The 20032-nt window shown below is 39.6% G+C and overlaps 2 protein-coding genes across 2 annotated transcripts; one reads left to right on the top strand and one right to left on the bottom strand.

Annotated features, from left to right (window-relative positions):
• The first annotated feature begins 336 nt into the window (after positions 1 to 336).
• Positions 337 to 2195, top strand: LOC118482296. Its single transcript, XM_035978056.1, has 2 exons — positions 337 to 905; positions 995 to 2195. Exons 1-2 carry the CDS (start codon positions 707 to 709, stop codon positions 1357 to 1359), a joined length of 564 nt encoding a protein of 187 aa, XP_035833949.1. The 5' UTR covers positions 337 to 706; the 3' UTR covers positions 1360 to 2195.
• A 2343-nt stretch (positions 2196 to 4538) lies between these two features.
• LOC110880271 (probable GTP diphosphokinase RSH2, chloroplastic) lies at positions 4539 to 9080 on the bottom strand. Its single transcript, XM_022128851.2, has 6 exons — positions 8262 to 9080; positions 7966 to 8151; positions 7394 to 7854; positions 6088 to 6246; positions 5652 to 6003; positions 4539 to 5022 (listed from the first exon to the last, which is right to left on the bottom strand). Exons 1-6 carry the CDS (start codon positions 8850 to 8852, stop codon positions 4741 to 4743), a joined length of 2031 nt encoding a protein of 676 aa, XP_021984543.1. The 5' UTR covers positions 8853 to 9080; the 3' UTR covers positions 4539 to 4740.
• Between the last annotated feature and the right edge of the window lie 10952 nt (positions 9081 to 20032).

Genomic DNA, 20032 nt, shown 5'->3' with positions numbered 1-20032 from the left:
ATCTGGGACCATACCCCTTCAAGCTCGCTCATCATTATAATGCTACCACCAAAGCACGTTTAGTTATGGAGTTCTTCTCTCATTCATAACCATTGCGTTTAAAATGCGTTTGTGATATTTAAAGCGGGACACTTCTTATGTGATAAAAGTAAAAGTATCAAAATTTGGTTCAAAGTTAGAAAATGGGGATTCTGGATTCATTTAGTATGCGTTCCTCGGTCATTTTTAAAAGTCAAAGGAAGTGGAAAGAGCTGGAAATGATTTGTGTTCCTGAGTTTTTAAATGAAATGATGTAGAAAGAAGAGAAATGGAGATTATTGATAATTTTATCTCCTAAGGCTACACGGTATGGGGACGTCCCCACACCGTCGCGGTCCGGTGCCGCACCAAACACCGTGCCACCCCCGGCACGTCGCGTCCTCTCCGTCCGATTATTGCCGTTGGCGACGTTCCAAAGTTGTGGGCCCTATCCAAATTTGAACGTTGAAAACAAACAAAATTATTTACTTTTTCAACGGCTATTTTATTAATTCCCCCATTTCACTTCCATTTTTTATAAATACTCACCCCTTTTACTCATTTTCTCACAACTTTTCACCAATTACAATCTCACATCTCTCTCACATTTTATAACCCTCTTCCCTTTTTATAAAAACTCATCTATTTTTTTACACGCTACCACCCCACCTCTCGCTAAAAAATTATCATGGCTTCACCCATTTCTTCCATTTCTTCAATTTCTTCTATGTCTTCATCGTCTTCGTCTGCGTGGTATTCATCATCGTCCGAAGAGGACGCTATTATGCACAACATGATTATGAACGCGGCTCAGGTGTTCATGGCGTCTGATGAAGGGTCGTCCCAACGGCTAACTAGACGAGCAAAATATAACCGAGACCAAGAAGGTATTTTACTTTTTTTTCCTTATGTTTTATATAGATTTGAAAATGTATTTTATAATTAATTTCATTTATGTTTCGTTTTAAATTTATAGCCGGCCACGATAAACTAGTAGCCGATTATTTTGCCGACGAACCCGTGTACCCAGCCGAGATTTTTCGACGTCGTTTCCGCATGAGTTGTCCACTGTTTTTACGTATTGCATGCGACATGGCCCAATCTGATCCGTTTTTTACATTGCGAAACGACGCTAGGGGGCAAAGGGGTTTCAGTAATATACAAAAATGTACGCCGGCCATTCGCCAACTTGCGTACGGTTACGCACCCGATGCATTAGACGAGTATATTAGGATGTCTAAAAGAACCGCACGTCGATGTTTGCACAAGTTTTGCCAATGGGTTGTCAAATTGTATAGCAAGCGATACATGCGGAAACCGAACGCAAACGATGTTCAATAATTATATCAAGCACACGAACAGAGACATGGTTTCCCAGGAATGCTCGGGAGCATTGATTGCATGCACTGGCAGTGGCAGAACTGCCCGGTTGCATGGCAAGGTCAGTATACTAGGGGAGATCAGGGACATCCGACTATCATTCTAGAGGCTGTTGCGTCACAGGATCTCTGGATATGGCATGTTTTTTTTGGTCTACCTGGTTCGCTCAATGACCTTAACATCATATACCAGTCACAGATATTTGAGGATGTAGTGGCGGGTACAGGTCCAGACACAAGCTTTACGGTTTCAGGGGTGGAGTACAGGCGAGGTTACTACCTAGCCGATGGGATTTACCCAACGTACTCGACAATCGTTAAAACTATCCCGCACCCAACCGACGACAAAAGAAAAAAGTTTGCAAAGTTTCAAGATGGTGCAAGAAAAGATATTGAACGGGCTTTTGGTGTTCTACAAAAAAAAATGGCACATCATTTCACATCCAGCACGTTCGCAAACACCAAGGAGGTTACGACACATTATGTACGCTTGTATCATCCTTCATAACATGATCATTGAAGACGAAGGGAGAGCGATATGCGAGTACGACGAAAACGCGTCTACTGGAAATTCTGTTCCAGTTAGTGAGGAACAACAAGATTTGAACGCCTTCGCTCTACGTAACGAGTACACACATCACAACCTACAAGCGGACTTGGTGGAGTACATTTGGAACAACGCTCAAAACGAACCCGGCCACGACATGGAAGACGAAGACTAGTAGCTTATTTTAATATATTAGGATATTTTTATTTTTTTTTAACTTTATTTTTTTTTAAGTTTATGTAATGTTTTTTAATATTAATGAAAATATTTTGTTACTTTATTTGTTAAATGTTAAAAAAAAGTTGAAGATTAAAAAAAATAAAAAAACATAAAAGTGGTGGAGACTATGACTAGGACCATCCTCCCATGCCTTCTAGTTTTGAAGGATGATCCATCCTTGGAAGGACTATGACGTGTCGCCTACGTGGCGGATCATCCTCCAAGAATGGACCATCACCATACCTTGTAGTCTAACTTTCCTCCCAGAATGGGCACAACTGAAGAGAAAGTAATGAAATGCAAATACAAGATTTTGTCATCTATCGATTTTATTTTTTACTGAATATAAATATGTAATTTCTTTTCCGTTCTTTCAACTTCGAAACAGAAAATTACACCATATTTTCTCTTCCCCTCTTTTTCTTTCTTCTGAATTTCATTTTCCTTCTTTTCTTTTGTTTATTAAATCTGGGAACAAACGGTTAGTTGGATGTATTAAATGAATATATGCATTGTCAAGAGTTACAATCAGGTCGGTAAACCTTTTCTTTTTTTGTCTTAGTGAAAGTACTTTTAGTTATTAGTTACATGGACTGTCGCATCTTTTCAATTTAATACGCCACCAATTAGCCTGGGTGACATTTCGCATGTACTAGTATCGAGTCCATATCAAATCGTCATAAGCAGTTTCAATTTAAAACACGACCAAATGCCTAACTCTTTGGTGTATCATTGTTCAGTTCATGTTAGATACTACTTTCGGGAGGGGGGGTTTTTTAACAAAGGTAATTTATGTATAAACGGATTTGTTATATATAGGATCATATATTATCCTATGTATTAGATTTATTTATAGTATAATAACGTATAACATATCCAATGTTAGTTCAAATTATTCTTGTGATGTACAAGTGTACGTTTTTGTTGAGGGTGTTGATATATGCAATTCTATTACTTAGGTTTATGTTAAGAGTGCATGTTCTATTTAAAAAAAAATACCAAAATAGTCAAGTTTGACCTTGACTTTTATAAAATAAAAAACAAGCCGGTTAAGTCGGCAATCTGAAGGCCAAGCCAGCAAATTTGAAGGCTTAGCTAGCTTGTTTCCCATTTTGGTAATTTAACTGGTCAAAACATTATTTTGATAGTTTTCCCTTCTATTTAAGTGTGATTCTTTCTTTAGTGACATGGTATTTGTGTTTCTCTGTAACTTTTTTCTATATTTTAACTTTACCTGTAAATAATTATAAACGCAAGTGCTAATTTAGTTTTGGTTATTATTCACTAAAAAATATTAATACAATTTTATATCTGATTTTTGTTATTAACGCAGATATACACGGTCTATCTTTCTCTGTCTCGCTCAAAATCTCACAATCCCCGTCTCTCTTGCTCTCGTTCAATGTTTCTCTAATACTTAATCGAGTTCGTCCATACTCCAACACCATCCAACCTCTGTTCATCAGAAACTTTGATTTTTGGATCTAGAATTCATCAGCAACACAACAAAGCCACCAAATCATAGCCAATGCCAGCAGCAGCCGCAATTCCAGCTCAGTTTTGACAGCTGCCGTGTACCATGCTTAACACAGAAACTTCGCTTTTTCCCAGCTAAGTGCAGCTGCTACTGCAACCGCTCGAACACCACGGATGATGCAGCCAACATGAAGCACACCACCTCAGACACCATCTTCCCTGTTTGGCCACTAACACCGTACACTTGAGCTCGAATTGAGTTCAAGGATGGCAGATAAAGTTGAGCTCAAATTGAGTCCAAGGATGGCAGATAAAAGTTATTGTCCCGCTTTCGGTGTGCACATATAATGTATATATGTGTGGGCGCTCGGGAGGCAAAAGTGAAATGGTACTAACTTTAACGTTATTTTACCATTTTCGTGAAAATAACGTTAAAAGCGGCGGATGGTTAATCATGCATCATGTGGTGACGTTGATAGCTGAAAGACACGAGGGTACATGCACCAATCAGTCTCTGTCCCGATTGTTTGAGTGTTATGTGTCTTAGGTCCAAGGCTTGATATAAAACTACAATCGAGCCGGGGGTCTCACTGAAAGCAGCCTCTCTATTCCTACAGGGTAGAGGTAAGGCTGTCTACATCTACCCTTCTCAGACCCTACCTTAGCTTTGCTATTGGTGGAATTTACTGAGTATGATGATGATGATGATGGCAGATAAAGTTAAACTTGTTTGCTCAAACTGAACCACAAACTATATATTATTGTTGGATGGCCCAATACGAAAAAAACATGTATTTGGGATTTTGGGCCTCAACTAGCATCAAGAACGATACTATCAGCCCAACTAGATCCGGCTCAACCCTCGATAAAAGTCTACTGAACGAGCCATGCACAATAGCAACCAAAGAAAATAACTTTTTTTCTATGATCACATTCACATGTAAGAAATAAAAGTTCTTCTATGATCAAATTCACATATAAGAATAACTATCTAAATAACATTCAACTGACACCATAATTATGTACAACCCTGCCCCCGTATATACACTAAATCATTTTCCCAATATGTAACTTAACCAGTTAACCCTATTATCTTTATCTTCATCTTCTCCAACCAACCCTGTAACCAGCAATTCTTTGCCCGCTTGTTGCAGGTTGCCCAATCTCATACATCCGCTGAATTTCCTCCCTGTATTCCGTTAATGATTTGTCAGGTAACTTAGGACCAAGTTCCACTACATCCCCCATTCGCAACTTAAAGTTAAAATCATCGACCACTTCACGATTTACTTTCAGCAGTACTTCTTCTTTCACTGAAAACCCATATCGTACATCTACGAGATCCTTCACCCTTGAATTTGCAGGGAATTCTTGCACTGACATCTGCAAACAATGTTTCCCAGTTACATTTGCATTCAACAAGTTCATTTATACAACAATATCGGTCAGAAACATAACACTTCTTGTCTAAAACTGTTATATGTTTTTGCATTTAACAAATAGTTGGGAGTGTCCAAAAGGGTAATAAAATGATTCTTTCATGCATAAAGAGTGTACTTCAGTCGCGACTTTCAAGACACGTTTCTTTTTAAGCTCATACCATTTACACTTTTGAACGGTTAGAGATAAACAAAACCCAAATCCAGTTATATAATACTGGTAGCAAAAACAGGTATTTTTTGTCGAATCGTGCTGCGTAGACCTATAGCACTTTTTGTCCAAATTTATTATTTAGTTCATAAATAATTAATATGTCAAATATGGTTACAAAGATCAACTTATTTCAACAAAGAAAAAATGAACGAAATGATCAGGAGACTTTGTGCATCTGAAGTACGTTTTTGGACGACGTCCAACCCGTTTCCTAATTTACCCGTTTGACCCATTAAAATAAACATGTTTGACCCATTAAAATAAACACAACCAAAATCAATATGGGTGAAAACTGCTTCCTGTAATTTATCTCAATTTATAAATAAAGGGTCTGACAAATTGTTATGCTTGTAAATTACCTTGTTATTCTCGATCACAATGACAAACACGGGTCCGTCAGATCCACAAGAAGGTTTGTAAGAATGCGGGCAATCTTCAGAATGGAAAGGGAATTTGCAGGGTGGTTTCATGGCATCTGTGTAGCCAATGGACGATTGATCTTTCATCATTGTCTCACACTGCCAGGTCACCACCCAACGGGCCCATTCAACCATCTGTAGCACAAATGTGGAATGCATGCAGTCTCCTTCTTTGTATCTCCAGTGAGCTGCAAACCCAAACTCCGCCTGAGAATGCATTTCTTTTGTTCTAATTTGAACTTCAAGTGGGACCAATCCCTTCCCCATTACTACTGTGTGCAGAGATCGATACCTACAATATATAGGATAAACAATAAAGTTTGTGTTTGAAATAGAATTAAATAATATAATAGAGGATGATAACATGTGAACACACCCATTACACTTGGGCTGATTTATGTAGTCCTTGAATTTTCCAGGAACTACAGGCCATAAACCATGAACAAGGTCTAATGCTTTATAACAGTCTTCAACATTTTCCACAATCAGCCGTAGCCCATGAATATCATGAATTTCATCCATGCTTAACTTTTTCCTACACCATATACACAATTTTTAGAATGGACAATAATAAAACTTTAGAAATTAGATACTACAAATCAACACTATGTTGATACGTCACTAATATGTGAATTATAAACGAAGTTTCTATAGTTTCCAAAACAAGGACTTGTTAACCCAAAGCTTAGCATGCAGGGAATATCCCCCACCACAAAGACACAACAAAAGGTAAAAGGCAAACTGCACAAAATAGAAACAAACTTCACGCTTTCTTCCTATTTAAGAAAGCAACGTTAATTAGGCGTAAATAGAAATTGGCCTACATTATACCACCTATTTAATAAACAGGTTACTTTTTATCACCGTTTGTAGCAATAAACACTTTTTCAACCATTAGTTTCTGCTGGCTTCTTTTTTTCTTTTTTTTTTTTTTTGAACGGCAAGGAACGACGTGCTAACCACCGTGACACCGGGCGTTATGGCCAAGGTCGACTACTCGACCGCAGCCAGCCCCTTGGCTCTCCCAGATGCGCGGAAACCCGACCTCCACCCGCCCAAAGGCATGACAGTGGAATAATCGGTAAAACCTCGCCTCCCATCTAAGTCGAACCGGCGCCACCCATATTCGCTCTTCACCTGGATGCCGCAGAAACTAATGAGGAGTGTGGGAATCGAACCTGAGTCACAAGGAACACCAATTCTTTCCCCAACCACTCCACCACTACCTCATTGGCAGACATGTGGCTTCTTATTTGGCATTTTACTGTATAAATAAATGACAAGTGCATCTGATGGACATTAAATAATTATTTTTTAACTTAAATTATCAAACAAATCAATCTTGTAATTAAAAATTAATACTGTTCTTTTCATAGAAGCATTTTTTGCATATATGGTGGCTGGTATAGTGTGAACAAGTCACATCAGCCATTTACATTTATATTGAGGTTGATTGCTACAATTGATATTACATTATAAGTTGATTTCTATTTTACACCTAACTTTAAAAAAAAATTGTTTATATTGCATTATGCAGTTCGCCCAAATAATAGTTGCATATTCAGCGATAGGGCAATTTGGATCAAACAACTTGTAAACAGTATGTCATGCAACCAACAAGTAAAAGTACATTATGCAACAATAAATTGATGAATATGATGTTGTGGGAGAAAAAGACGTACTTTAGCATCTTGCAATGAATGCTATACAAGCTTTTGTGTCGCCCATATAGAACGTGATAAGAAATCGATCCATCCTTAAGTGCTTGCTCCAATTTTTCAGCAGCAGAGGTGACCATTTCATCATTAAAAGACTTCATAAGTTGTGATGATAAATCTTCGTACCGGTTTGGATTAATATATTTGAAACAGAGGTTTTCTAATTGTTCCTTCCATCTCACAATTCCCAACCGGTTTGCTAATGGCGCAAATATCTCCATTGTCTCCTTTGCAAACCTATACTGTTTACTCAAAGGTAAAGCATCCAGCGTCATCATATTGTGCAACCTGTCAGCCAATTTCACAAGTACAGCTCTAGCATCAGCCATTGCAAGAAACATTGTGTGCATACGATCTGCCTCGACGGTTTTTGTTGCTGTATTGCTTTCACGTGCAAGTTTACTCATTTGACTCAACTTGGACACCTGTAAATATCCAACCATATAATTAAATTACCTATATATGTATGTATGTGTAAATCATATAAAATGCATATACATATATCGAAGTAAGATTCATAGTATGTAGTTTCATACCCCTTCGACAAGATCAGCAAGCCCGGGACCGAAAGACTGAAGAATATAATCATAGCTCATATAAGAATCATCAAGTGTGTCATGTAAAAGCCCTGCAGAAACAACCATAGCGTCGGCACCTATTGTCGCTAGCAAACATGCGGTTTCTACACAATGTTGTAAATAAGGATCGCCGCTAGCTCGCATCTAAACACCAATAACATAACTTCAATACATAACAACATATTAACAGATCTAGAAAATTCAAACAAACAATAAGTCAACACAGCATCAGTTAACAATAACACAATTAATACCTGTCCTTTATGCGCTTTTTCGGCCTCGTAAAAAGCCTTAACAACCAACTCATCATTGAATATATTATGTTTCAACTGTGCATCCACTAGCATATCTTTAGCATACGCCTCAGAGACTGTTTCATTCAAATTATTATCATCCATAACGAATGTAAGCTCTTCAGCTAAATTCACACGCGACCGAAAATCCGGTGAATAATCGACACACGATCCAATCGCGTGTGTAACAATGCCTTTAAACCACCGTCTGTCCGGCGAGAATCTCATCGACGGCGTACTACTCAACGACATCGGACCTTGAATCACCGAAACCGGACTCTGATGAAAATGATCGCGTTTCAAACACGCTCCAAATGGCGCGTAGGTATAACAACTGTTCAAAATGTCTTCGCCGGTTCTCAATTCATCACCGCCGTAGGATGAAGAAGAAAAAAGCGACGATAAACCGCCGACGAACGGTTTTTGCGACGGCGAAGCGGTGGCGGTTGACGGAGACGACGAACGGCTGTTGAAATCAAAATCATGTGAATACGGTGATGAGCACGCGCTGCTTGGAGGACTTGCGTACAGTGCGATTGCCGGAACCGCCATGATTGATGAAATTATACAGGTGAATTTAGTGAAATATAAACCCTAGATTATGATGAATTGAATGAAATCAGGAGAAAACAAATGAATATTGAATGTGAATGTGAATTAGAGTTATTTACAATGGAATTTATGAACAGAAAATTAAGGAAATAGACGAATTTGTTGATGTGAAGAAGGTCAAAGAAACGAAGAAAAGGGGGAGCAAGATTTTTATTAATTTGTAATCAATAAAAAGGAAAAAAGAAACGAATGTTGCTTAGCGGCAAGGCGAAGGAACGGGGTAGTAAATTACGGGATTACCCTTCAGAGTTGCCAATAATATCGGAACAATTGCTTCTCGAAGGTGTGGATAACGACCCATAGATGTGGATAAAATCACTGATTTTTATTATAAAGATATGTTTTTTTTACTCAACTTGATGGATAAAATATCGCTCTAGGAAAGAGAATATATAGATTTATATATCTATGAAGGGTGACTTTGAGTTTTCTTCCGTTAAAATAATGATTATAGATGATGGATAACACTAATAATAGAAGTAATAGCAATATTATTATTATTATTATTATTATTATTATTATTATCATTAATATAATTTCTTCATGACGTTTTACATCCGTTCACAATAAAGTAATGACTTTAACTAAAGAAAATATTTTTGTATTGATCAAGATTCAAGGCACCAATTGGGTTCATATTATTTAATACTAGGTTAGTTCCCCGTGTGTTACACGGGTTGAACAATTTAAACTATATAATAACAGGGTCGGGCCAAGCCCAAGTATTTTGAGGCTTGGGCCTCAAGCCACCAAATGTATAGGGCCTCAAGATTTAAAAAAAATTATACTATATGGGTATGAGCCTTGTTATTAAAAGGTTGTAGCCCAGTTGGTGCGCATGTCATCTGTGTACCTTAAGGGGGCGGGTTTGAATCTCCGTTAGGCCGATCGACCGTCGTTTATTCTTTTTGGATAAGAAAAAAAATAGGCAAGAAGGGCCCCGATTTTGAAACTTGCTTTAGGCCTCTAAAATGGTTGAGTCGATCCTGTATAATAAATATTTCTTGTAAATGCAAATCAAAGACGGACACACTTATATATATTTGGTAAATAATGAAACTAATAATAATAGTAAAAAAATCTCATACATGTGTATACTCATTTAAGTAATCGATATACATTTGATGTTATCCTATATTTTTTGTATTCAATTAACATTTTTCTATTTAGTATTATTTACAATTATTAGAAGATATATATGAAAGAAAAGCGGGAAAACTTAAAAAATATGTGTCTTCAATAAACGACACGTGTTACTATATATATAGAGTATAGATGTTACTGAATTTTTGAAGAATAATTTTTAAGTTTGACATATATATTCAAGCTTATAAGTATATAATATAGTCATGAATTTTTAATAAATCCAAAAAAATTATGTGATTAATGGCAAAGTGTGTTTTAGCCAAATCCTAGAATTTAAAACATAAAAGACCAGGTGCAAAAAAGCGTGAAACCCTTTAAAACTTCAATAAAAGGGTTATAGTTATCATATAAACATTTTTCTATTTAATATTATTTACAATTATTAAAACATTTTTCTATTTAATATTATCTACAAATTAAGAGATAAATTGTTAGAAGATAAATATGAAAGAAAGGCGGGAAAATAAAAAAATAGACGGCTCCAATAAATGACACGTGTCACACACTGGTTTACTTTATTATATGTATAGATTTTATCAAATGGAAAGAGAAACAACTAATATTCGTTTGATTCTTTTTTTTTTTCAGACAGCAATTATTAGTTTGATGATATATATTATGGCGAATTTCTTTTCAAATTAAGTAAACTAGAAATTAACATCGTAATGTTACAGTGATTAAAATAATACATACAGCATAGGTTTCGTTTTCAATGATTTGAAGTTAATGTCTTTTATTGGTCGATTATTTTGTGAGTGGTGTGCGGAACAAAGAGTATAACACCTTGCCACAGGCTCATAGCTTCTAGAGATGAAAGGTGGGAGACCAGAGAATACATGGTTGCAGATATAAAATGTTAATGTATAAGATAATAAACAAGTGTAAATCTTAATTTTTACTGTGTTTGATTTTACAAATCTAATGTATTTGAAATTTGAATTCAATTGTAAAATGTTATGTAAAATAATAAATAAATAAAAAAATTAATTAATCCTTTTTTAAGGAACTAAATATATCTTTGGTCTTTGGATGTGTGGAGAAGTTCAACCAAAATAAATGGAATCTTCAATCACTCACCATCGTTTCATTTGCCAACCCTATTGGGCGTTGTCATCCACCCAATCGACCACCCCTCCCCCACCATTGTTACCACCCCGCCCCCACAGTTGACACCACAAAGTCACAAACCCCATTGTCATCAACGAGACCAACGCAAGCGTTGTCGTCCTCTCCACCCCACCTTCACCATCGTCGATCGATGGTGGTGATGCAACTGATTAGGGTGTTGTATGTTGGAGATACGGCGACTAAGGTGTGGGTGACGTCACCATAAAAGGATGGTGGCGGTCGTGGTAATGGCACCCAGTAGGTTGGGTGCAATGGTGGAGGTGGGGGTGGAGGTGGAGGTGGGGTGACGACATTATAAGAGGGTGGTGGTGGTTGTGACCAGTAAGTGGTGGTGGTGGTGGTGGTGGTGTCAAAGGCGGTTTAACATAGCAGAATCGACGACAATGATGATGGAGCCGATGGAAGTTGGATACGATGATTAGATTCCAGTTTTTTTAAGATTGCTTTTTCATTCAAATGCATTTCAATTTCAACTCTTTTATGATTTGTTTGATAAAATGCCATAAACACTCACACGTTAGTCGTCGTATACTCGTATCATACACTGGACCCTACTTGTATCTTAAATATTTTCTTTAGCGTATACAGTAGTTGCCAACATATGAACATCCATGGTGGCGTAAAATACGTTGGTTGGCATAGCTCGTTGCCCCTTACATGCCCACAATGTGAAATGTTAACGTCTTACGTATTACAATTTATTCAAAACAATAATATGCATCCAAACACAATAAAACAACCACCAATCTCCACAAACCATAAGGGTTATCAAACCCATTCTATGAATTTCCTTTTATTCATTATATAAAGATTTCGGTTTTTCATATACGGGTACAACTAAGGGGGTACGGTGTGAAGCGGTAAAGGTGGGTCAGCACCGATCGGTGACCACCGCCAAGTTTGTTTACCGTTCAACATTACCGATTTTGTGGGAGAAAGAGAGAGAGAGGGGGGTGTGGTGGGGTCCATTCCTTTTTCAACCAATCACACATTTTTTTAAATAGTTTACATATTTCAAAGTGTCTAACCACCGCCAACGTTTTTGAGCATTAGGTAAACATAATAGGTAAAATGACGTGACACTGTTTGATTGGTCGATTTGAAAGTTTACCTTTGTTTAACCACCCTCTATACACTAATGTAACTTCTAGCCCGTGATTACAACTAAGGTGTAACAAACCATATGAATCTGTATATAATTATAAGACTAAGAGCACCCGTAGTGGGGCGTTTTTTTTTTTAAATTGAAAAAAAACGCCCGGAAACGCCCCTCCCCCCATTACATCAAGCGTTTTTGGGCGTTATAATTTGGAATCTTGCATGCAGGCGTGTTTAATAAAACGCCGAAGGGATGAAATTGAACATGCAGGTGGCCAATGAGATTGGTCCAAATAAGGGGCCTTTTCTTTCATTTTTTTTTTAATCTTCAACCTTTTGACCAGCCAATCACCTTTGTTTCTTTCTTTTTTTTTAATGATTGAATGGGGTTATTGGCATAATTCCCCACTACGCCACTTTTGATATAATGCCCCAACGCTGACTAAGATGTCACGTGTCGGATAATGTCCCATGGTGGGGGCATTATAAGTTGTTACCACTACACATGGTCTAATAAGTTCAAATTTTTATCACTTGGCATAAGGACAATAATTTTCATTATAGATTTAAAGTTAAGCATGAGGTCATATTCATCGTAACATAAATACTTGGGTTCTTAGACTATCCACTATCACAATCTAACCCAACCCAATCTTTTATTAAAATACTAATTTCTCTCTCTTCCACATACACAATCCAACCCAATCCAATTTTTCACTCACTATCACAACCCAACCTAAACTAATATTTTATTATATAAACAAATAGAAGTTAAATAATAAAAAAAGGAAAAAGAATTAAATATTATAAAGAAATAGAATTAAATAATAGAAAAAAGAATAAAGAATTAATATTATGTTGGTTGTTGGTTGCAACCATTGGTTGCCATACCAACCTGGTTGTTCATAAATTTCAATTATTTAATTAAAATAATTTTCTACAATTTTGTCTTATTTGCCATGTGGCAACCGTTTGTGTAATTTGATCACCATAGTGGATAGTCTTAGGATTCTGAATCACTCACCTTGCTGCCCTAAAGGGTTGATTGGATCTTGAATTTCTTTGCCGATCTTTGACCTACTAAAGTCAAACCCAAATAATGTAAATTATCACAAGTTAAATTTCATATTTCATACTACACTCATTTATCAAAACAAGCCAATACCATCAAAACACATTCATCTACTCCATTCTTTATATTTTTCGTTTAGAATGAAAAACTCAAATATACAAAACTCGGTTATCAAAATGCCCAATTAATCAATATCACATTATCAAATTTACTTAACCCAATATTTGTGATCACATAATCATTCAAGATCAGCTTGCCTTTTTATGAAAAGCCATACATTTATCGCAAATATTTTAGTTGTGGTTAAAATAAAAACTAAAATGTTAAAATGGGTAAACATCCAAGTCAGTGGTCATGCAAAATTACAAAAGAGTTCTCAAGAAGGTTGTCCAAGTTGATGCCGTTACGTTTGACCACGTGTCTCTGTTAGTCCATCGTTTACAAACCACGTGTCATCATACTTCTCGCTTGTACGCCTCACTACCATTATTTCATGTCGATACCCCTATTATTTATTCTTTGGTATTTAATTCAACAACAACAAAAACAACAAGAAGAAGAAGAAGTTTTACCATTAGTTTAGTGGCATATTTAGGGTGAGGGGCACCCTCGGTGACCTCATGCGGGGACCAAATCCACCGAAGAGGGGTGGTGTCGCCATTCAATCGGCGACCAAAATCGGGGACCGAAATCGGGGGAAAGGCACCTGAAGGGGTATGGTCCCAGATCTCGCGTCAGTATCGACCGCGAGTGACCATTACCCTTATCAAAACCCCCACTAGCTAACAACCTACTTGTACCCATGCGAGAACGCGTCGGCACAAGGGTTGAATCCAATCTATCTAGTAACGAAGGAGGACTTACATGGAACATGAGAACGGTAGAGTGATGCGACATAGCATCACATCTGGTGTATGAAAACGGAAGTATTCACAGCGATGCGGCATCGCACCGCATCCAGTGAACACTTCTATCAATACAAGAAAGCCTTACCTTAGGCATAGAAGAAGATGAACGTAACGGTGCGGCTGACATCGCACCATATGGGCATTTTCGTCACGACAAGGGATGCAGGCAAATAGTCTCCGCGGACGACGATGCGGCTAGCACCGCATCTCGCGTATTCCTTGATCACAAGTAGGAGACGCGGTAACTTCAGATGTTACCGCACGTAGCGATGCGGCTTGCACCGCATCCTATGCACTCAACAAGTGGGACTGACACCACAGTGCAAGTGGCACCAATGGCAGTTACCTGTCAGAGCTGCGTAAGCAATGGGCTGACGTGGCGTAACCTCCACAACCGACAAGCCTGACACACCTGCAAAGGTGCAGCACGTCTTCAGTCCATCCATCATCATCCTCCTTCACTCCTCGGCTATAAATACCAACCCCAAACCAGGTTTGAGGTATCTCTTCACAACTCTCTCACTACTACTACTATCTTACTTTGCTTCCCAAGCAAACTACTGATTCTCACGCCGGAGAGTGGTAACAAGGAGCACCCCCCACCCCATCCTCCTTGTTACGAGTCACGGCTTGTTTCCTTGTGCAGGAGATCGACCACCGGTGATCCGGCCAGCGATCCTCGAGAGGAATGGATTAACCCTTCTTGACGAGACCAGTGTGTTAACCCTGCCCGGTTAACCATTGTTTCATCATTGGCGCCCACCGCTACTCTTAGCATTTTCTAAACCATCCTTTTCCCTCTCTCACGATCATGACTGATCACCAAAACAACACTGCGGATAACCAAAATCCTCCATTCCCACCTCCGGTGGGGGTCAATGCTCGACCTCCCAACCCGGACACATCGGCACGTCCACACAAAGGAGTCCCTCCTTTATGTTTGGACATGACTTATCACAGTTCGCATCTGTGATCCCACCAGGCATGACCGTTCATACCTGGTACGAGCAACAGGCAGCCCTGCTGACCGCAGCATACAACCGCGCTTATACGGAAGCGAATATACAAACTGGGCCTACCCCAGCACCGCACACCCCTGCTGAGCGTATTTTACAATACGACGGCAGGATACATTCACGCCTGGCTTCAAGAAGCCGACGTGATGACCGCGGATCGTCTTACTGTTCGGTCCACACCCTCAACGATAACGATTCCTCATACGGGTCCCATACCAGAGGACCAGTTCATACACGCCTTGGCCCCCATGGCGAGGACAGGAGGCGGTCAACCTCCCGACGCGGCCCAGGCATTCAGAGCCGATTGGGCCCACAACCATACACCGAAGGGTACGGTCATACCGACCCTGACGACTGTACCTACCGCGGGGATTCACATGACACCAGCAGCAGACCGGGAGGACGCAACTATGTTCCTCCCAGTCACCCCCGCAACAAATACCTCAGGGCGGCAAAGCGCCCTGCGAACGAGCCATACAGGCCAAAGGCAGCGGCCGAAAATTCCAAGTTTGTCACGCGGATTGCCAACGCCCATGTCACCACGACAAAGTTCCCATTCAACGTTGGGAAATACAGTGGTTCGACCGACCCGGACGACCACATGAACATCTTCATGGGCGCGGGCATCAACGGCCAGTGGGATGAACCCACCTGGTGTAATTTTTCCCCCGGACCCTTACGGGCCTGGCCAGGGCATGGTTCGATTCTTTGCCAGTGGGATCACTGGATTCATTCGAAGACTTGCGTACCAAGTTCCTCGCTCATTTTAGCCAGCAGCGACGCCACGAACGTGATTCGTTGGACGTCATGAACATCTGGCGAAGAGACGACGAATCCCTCGAGGCATTCGTCGTCCGTTACAATAAAGAGTGCCTGGAGATAGGTGACGTGGCAGACCAGATGGCACGAAACCACTTCATCCGGGCCGTCAAAGATGTGAGGATGTCATGACCGCGGTCAAGACATACGCCCAGACGCAGCGGTCACTCGAACCGCACGTAGCAAAGGCAAAGCCCCAAGCTGAAACGTCCCACCAAGGGTCCAAGCGTAACAATAAACGCAACCGGGACGTTGGAAATCGTGACATTTCCAAACCGTATTTCCCGCGAACCAACACGTTCGACTCAAGGAACTACAACCCCGCCCGAGACAGTCGGGCATCAAAAAAGGATTCTCGAGACCGCAACTGGACCAAGATCACCATGTCGCCAAGTGAGGTCCTCCTAATGAAGTCCAAGAAAAATCAGGACCTCACACTCTACTGTGAGTACCACAAGGACTCGGGCCACACCACCAACAACTGCATCAGTCTCCGACTGGAGATTGAGCGCGCCTTAAAGGAGGGGAAATGATGTGAGTAAAATGCAACATATAAATTACATCAAATGAGGCATAAAACTAACCCTTTTTAAGTACTAATGTTGGAAAAAGTGTGCTTTTGTCTTCCTTTTGTATTTTCAGGGTTAAAAGAGCTTAAATGAACAAAAGAAGCAAAAATGCAGCCAAATCCAACATAAATACAAAGAAAAGGAAGAAACGTGGCATGCCCGACTCCTAGACAGCATCTCCCAAAGCAAAAACAAGAAGAAAGCTGAGCATGGGGCTGTGCCCAGCTGAGCATGGGGCTGTGCCCAGCTGAACACGGGGCAGTGTCCAGCGGACACGGGGCGTGTCCAGCTCAACACGGGGCCGTGCTCAGCGAGCACGGGGCAGTGTCCAGAATGGTCAGCCCTGGCACAAAAGACAAAGTGGTAGAAGCTTCTATTGCTCACCACGGGGCCGTGCCCAGCGGACACGGGTGCGTGGTCAGAGTGCTGCAGGTGCATTTATTGTAATTCTGAATTACAATTAATGAAGAGAGAGAGTGTCAGGCGGGCACGGGGGCGTGTCCAGCGGACACGGGGCCGTGCCCAGGCTTCTGTTTAGCCTATAAATAGGAGTGCTTGGCTTCATTTCAACTCATCCCTTGGCACACCACCTCTCTCACACTTCATCCACCACCCACCACCACCATAACACCATCATCCACCACCATCATCCATTGTCCATCGTAGAGTGTGTGAGTCGTCTCGGGATCCAAGATTGATCGTAAGAGTTCTTGACAATCAAGGCCATGTTTGCCTAAGTCTCTTACATCACTTGGTGAAGACAAGTGTTTAGCATAATACTTTTTATTTTTAATCTTTTGCACTTTTTATTTGGTTTTGTATTAATGACTTTACTAACTAGTTACTTATGTTGAAGGTGATCTTTCCTTATCGTTTGTCCGTGGTGTCTTGGCGTTATTTTACTGTCTATATAAAATAAAAGATTTTCACCATTCATATCTCCACGGTCTATATGGAGGTATGTTGGCTACCTGGTCGGGGGTTAAGGGAACGGTTTGGTAAGGGTCTTGCCCTTGTTCAGCGTTTAGAGGTCCTGCTTGGGACCTGGGTCAAATTTAGTAGGATCTCCTTCAATGCCCATAGGTATTGGATGGCGGGGATCCAAACTCTTTGACCCCCTCATAAGTTAACTACTATTAATACTATAACCCGGCTATTTAGGACTGTATCCCTGCTGACTCAGACTACTTAGCCGAGAGTAACGTCACCGCCAGAAGCGGGGCCTACCACAATTTGCATTAATAACTTAATTCATTATCTTCCAATAATCCGACCCTTTAGTCTGAGTCCTAATCGTTAAAAAAAAAAAAGAAAAACCGGGCTATTTAGGATTGTATCCTTGCTGACTCAAACTACTGGGTTGAGGGTAACGTCGCCTTCAAAAGAGGGGCCTACTACAATAACTAAGATAATCTCTTAAACAAGTGCAAAAGTGCGAAAATAATCAAAGGTTATACTAATACACGTGTCGGATCCAAGTGATTCATCTTGTCTATCTGTTTTTATTTTATTTTTATTTTCAGCATTTAGTTAGTTTTTATTTTTCTTAGTTTAAAACATTTTTCTAACCTTTTTGATTTGATTAGACGTTGAGGATAAACCGGTATTAAAAGCTCTTGTGTCCTTGGACGACCTCGGTATCTTACCAACACTATACTACGTCCACGATGGGTGCACTTGCCCATATGTGTGTTTAGTGTTAGTAAATATCGTGTTTTATAAATTTAAAACTTGGCTAAAAGTGTAAAAACGGCTTAAATATATATCTAAAAACATATATACACTAACACGTATCAAGTTTTTGGCGCCGTTGCCGGGGACACAAGGATTTTAAGAAAGCTTAAAATCGACGGCCTAATCAGTTTTTCAAAACCTTTTTAAAACGCGCGCATTTTTCTGCATTTTAGTTTAGTTTTTGCATTTACAGTAGCCTAAACACGGGGTCGTGCTCACTGAACACGCCCCCGTGCTGCATATTTTTAGAGTAGATACCCAGATACAGAGTTTGAACACGGGGCCGTGCTCGCTGAACACGCCCCCGTGCTCAACGTGACCAGTAACTTTAATTAAAACGCCCAGATACAGTCCCTGAACACGGGGCCGTGTTCACTCAACACGGGGCCGTGTCCAGCTTCTGTCTCCGTCTTATTTTTGTTTTCTGGTCCCGAGACTCAGTTGTGATCTGTTGAGTGATTCTTATGGATCAATACTCAAGAGGTTACAACTACACCTATGATGAGGATGATTATAGGGGTAATTATTGCACTAATTGTCGTAACGCACGCTCGGTTCAATATAATACTTCATATCAACCATCCAATTCATACAACCATTATGAGGAGCCCAGGTACGAGCCATCAACTTCATACACATCCTATGAAGACCAAAGGTATGAACCTACTCCCTCATACTCATATTTTGATGAACCAAGGTATGAGCCATCATACTCATACTTTGAAGATTCAACATATGAGCCACCACCTTCATACTCTTATTATGAGGAACCATGGCGTGAACAACCCACCTCATATGAGTACTATGAAGAACAAAGCTTCGACCCTTATCCATCATATACTTACAATGAAGAACAATGGTGTGAACCATCTACTTCATATGAGTATTATGAGGAACCTAGGATCGAGCAACCGGATTCAAGCCTTGAGGATCCAAATTCTTTCAATCTCACCGAAGTAACTAATAGGATATTAGAACACATTAAAACTATCGAACGTTGCATAAAAGAATCTCGCGCAAGGGAAGAGGAATCCCGCGCAAGAGAAGAGCTAAAAAATGATAATAACGTAGAGATAGTTGAAAGTGTAAAAATGGAAGAACAAGAAAGTGAAAAACCGACACATGAATTAAACAAAGAAAAAGGTGAGTCCGACAATGTTAAAATTCAAGAAGAGTCTAATTTTGAAGAAATTAACCTCTTGTCACCTACTTTCGAAAACCATTGTTTAATAACCCCTCATGCTAAGTTTTTAAAAGAGTTAAACACTAGTGCTAAAATCAAAGACTTAGTAAGTGTTAAGTTAACTAATGATCAAACCTCGCTAATAAAAGAAGATCCTTTTGAAATTAACATTACACCGGTTCCATGTTTCTTTCAAAATTCATTTATTAGCAATATCACCATCGATAAAGATCTTTGTGTTAACATAATGCCTAACTACATTTTTGAAAAATTAAGTGTTAGTGATTTTACTCCACTTCAAATACCCATTTTTCTATCCAATCGGAAAGTAATGAAATCAATCGGTGTAGTTGAAGATGTTTTGGTTCAAACAAATAAAATGGTAATCCCAACCGACTTCGTCATCCTAGATGACGCCCCCTTAGTCTTGGGAAAACCTTTTGTACA

The sequence above is a fragment of the Helianthus annuus genome, chromosome 9 (genome assembly GCF_002127325.2).
Source record: "Helianthus annuus cultivar XRQ/B chromosome 9, HanXRQr2.0-SUNRISE, whole genome shotgun sequence".
NCBI lineage: Eukaryota > Viridiplantae > Streptophyta > Magnoliopsida > Asterales > Asteraceae > Helianthus > Helianthus annuus.
The sequence above is the reverse complement of the archived record's forward strand: the minus strand, read 5'-3'. Positions and strand labels throughout refer to the sequence as shown.

What these genes read in the sequence shown, in the direction of transcription:
- LOC110880271 (XM_022128851.2), bottom strand. Translation starts at nt 8,852, where the DNA reads ATGGCGGTTCCGGCAATCGCACTGTACGCAAGTCCTCCAAGCAGCGCG. An exon ending in AAAAAGCGCATAAAGGACAG is followed by an intron (nt 8,152 to 8,261) that starts GTATTAATTGTG and finishes ATTGGTGTTTAG; the next exon opens with ATGCGAGCTAGCGGCGATCC. An exon ending in TTGTGATCGAGAATAACAAG is followed by an intron (nt 5,023 to 5,651) that starts GTAATTTACAAG and finishes CATTGTTTGCAG; the next exon opens with ATGTCAGTGCAAGAATTCCC.
- LOC118482296 (XM_035978056.1), top strand. Translation starts at nt 707, where the DNA reads ATGGCTTCACCCATTTCTTCCATTTCTTCAATTTCTTCTATGTCTTCA. An exon ending in ATATAACCGAGACCAAGAAG is followed by an intron (nt 906 to 994) that starts GTATTTTACTTT and finishes TTAAATTTATAG; the next exon opens with CCGGCCACGATAAACTAGTA.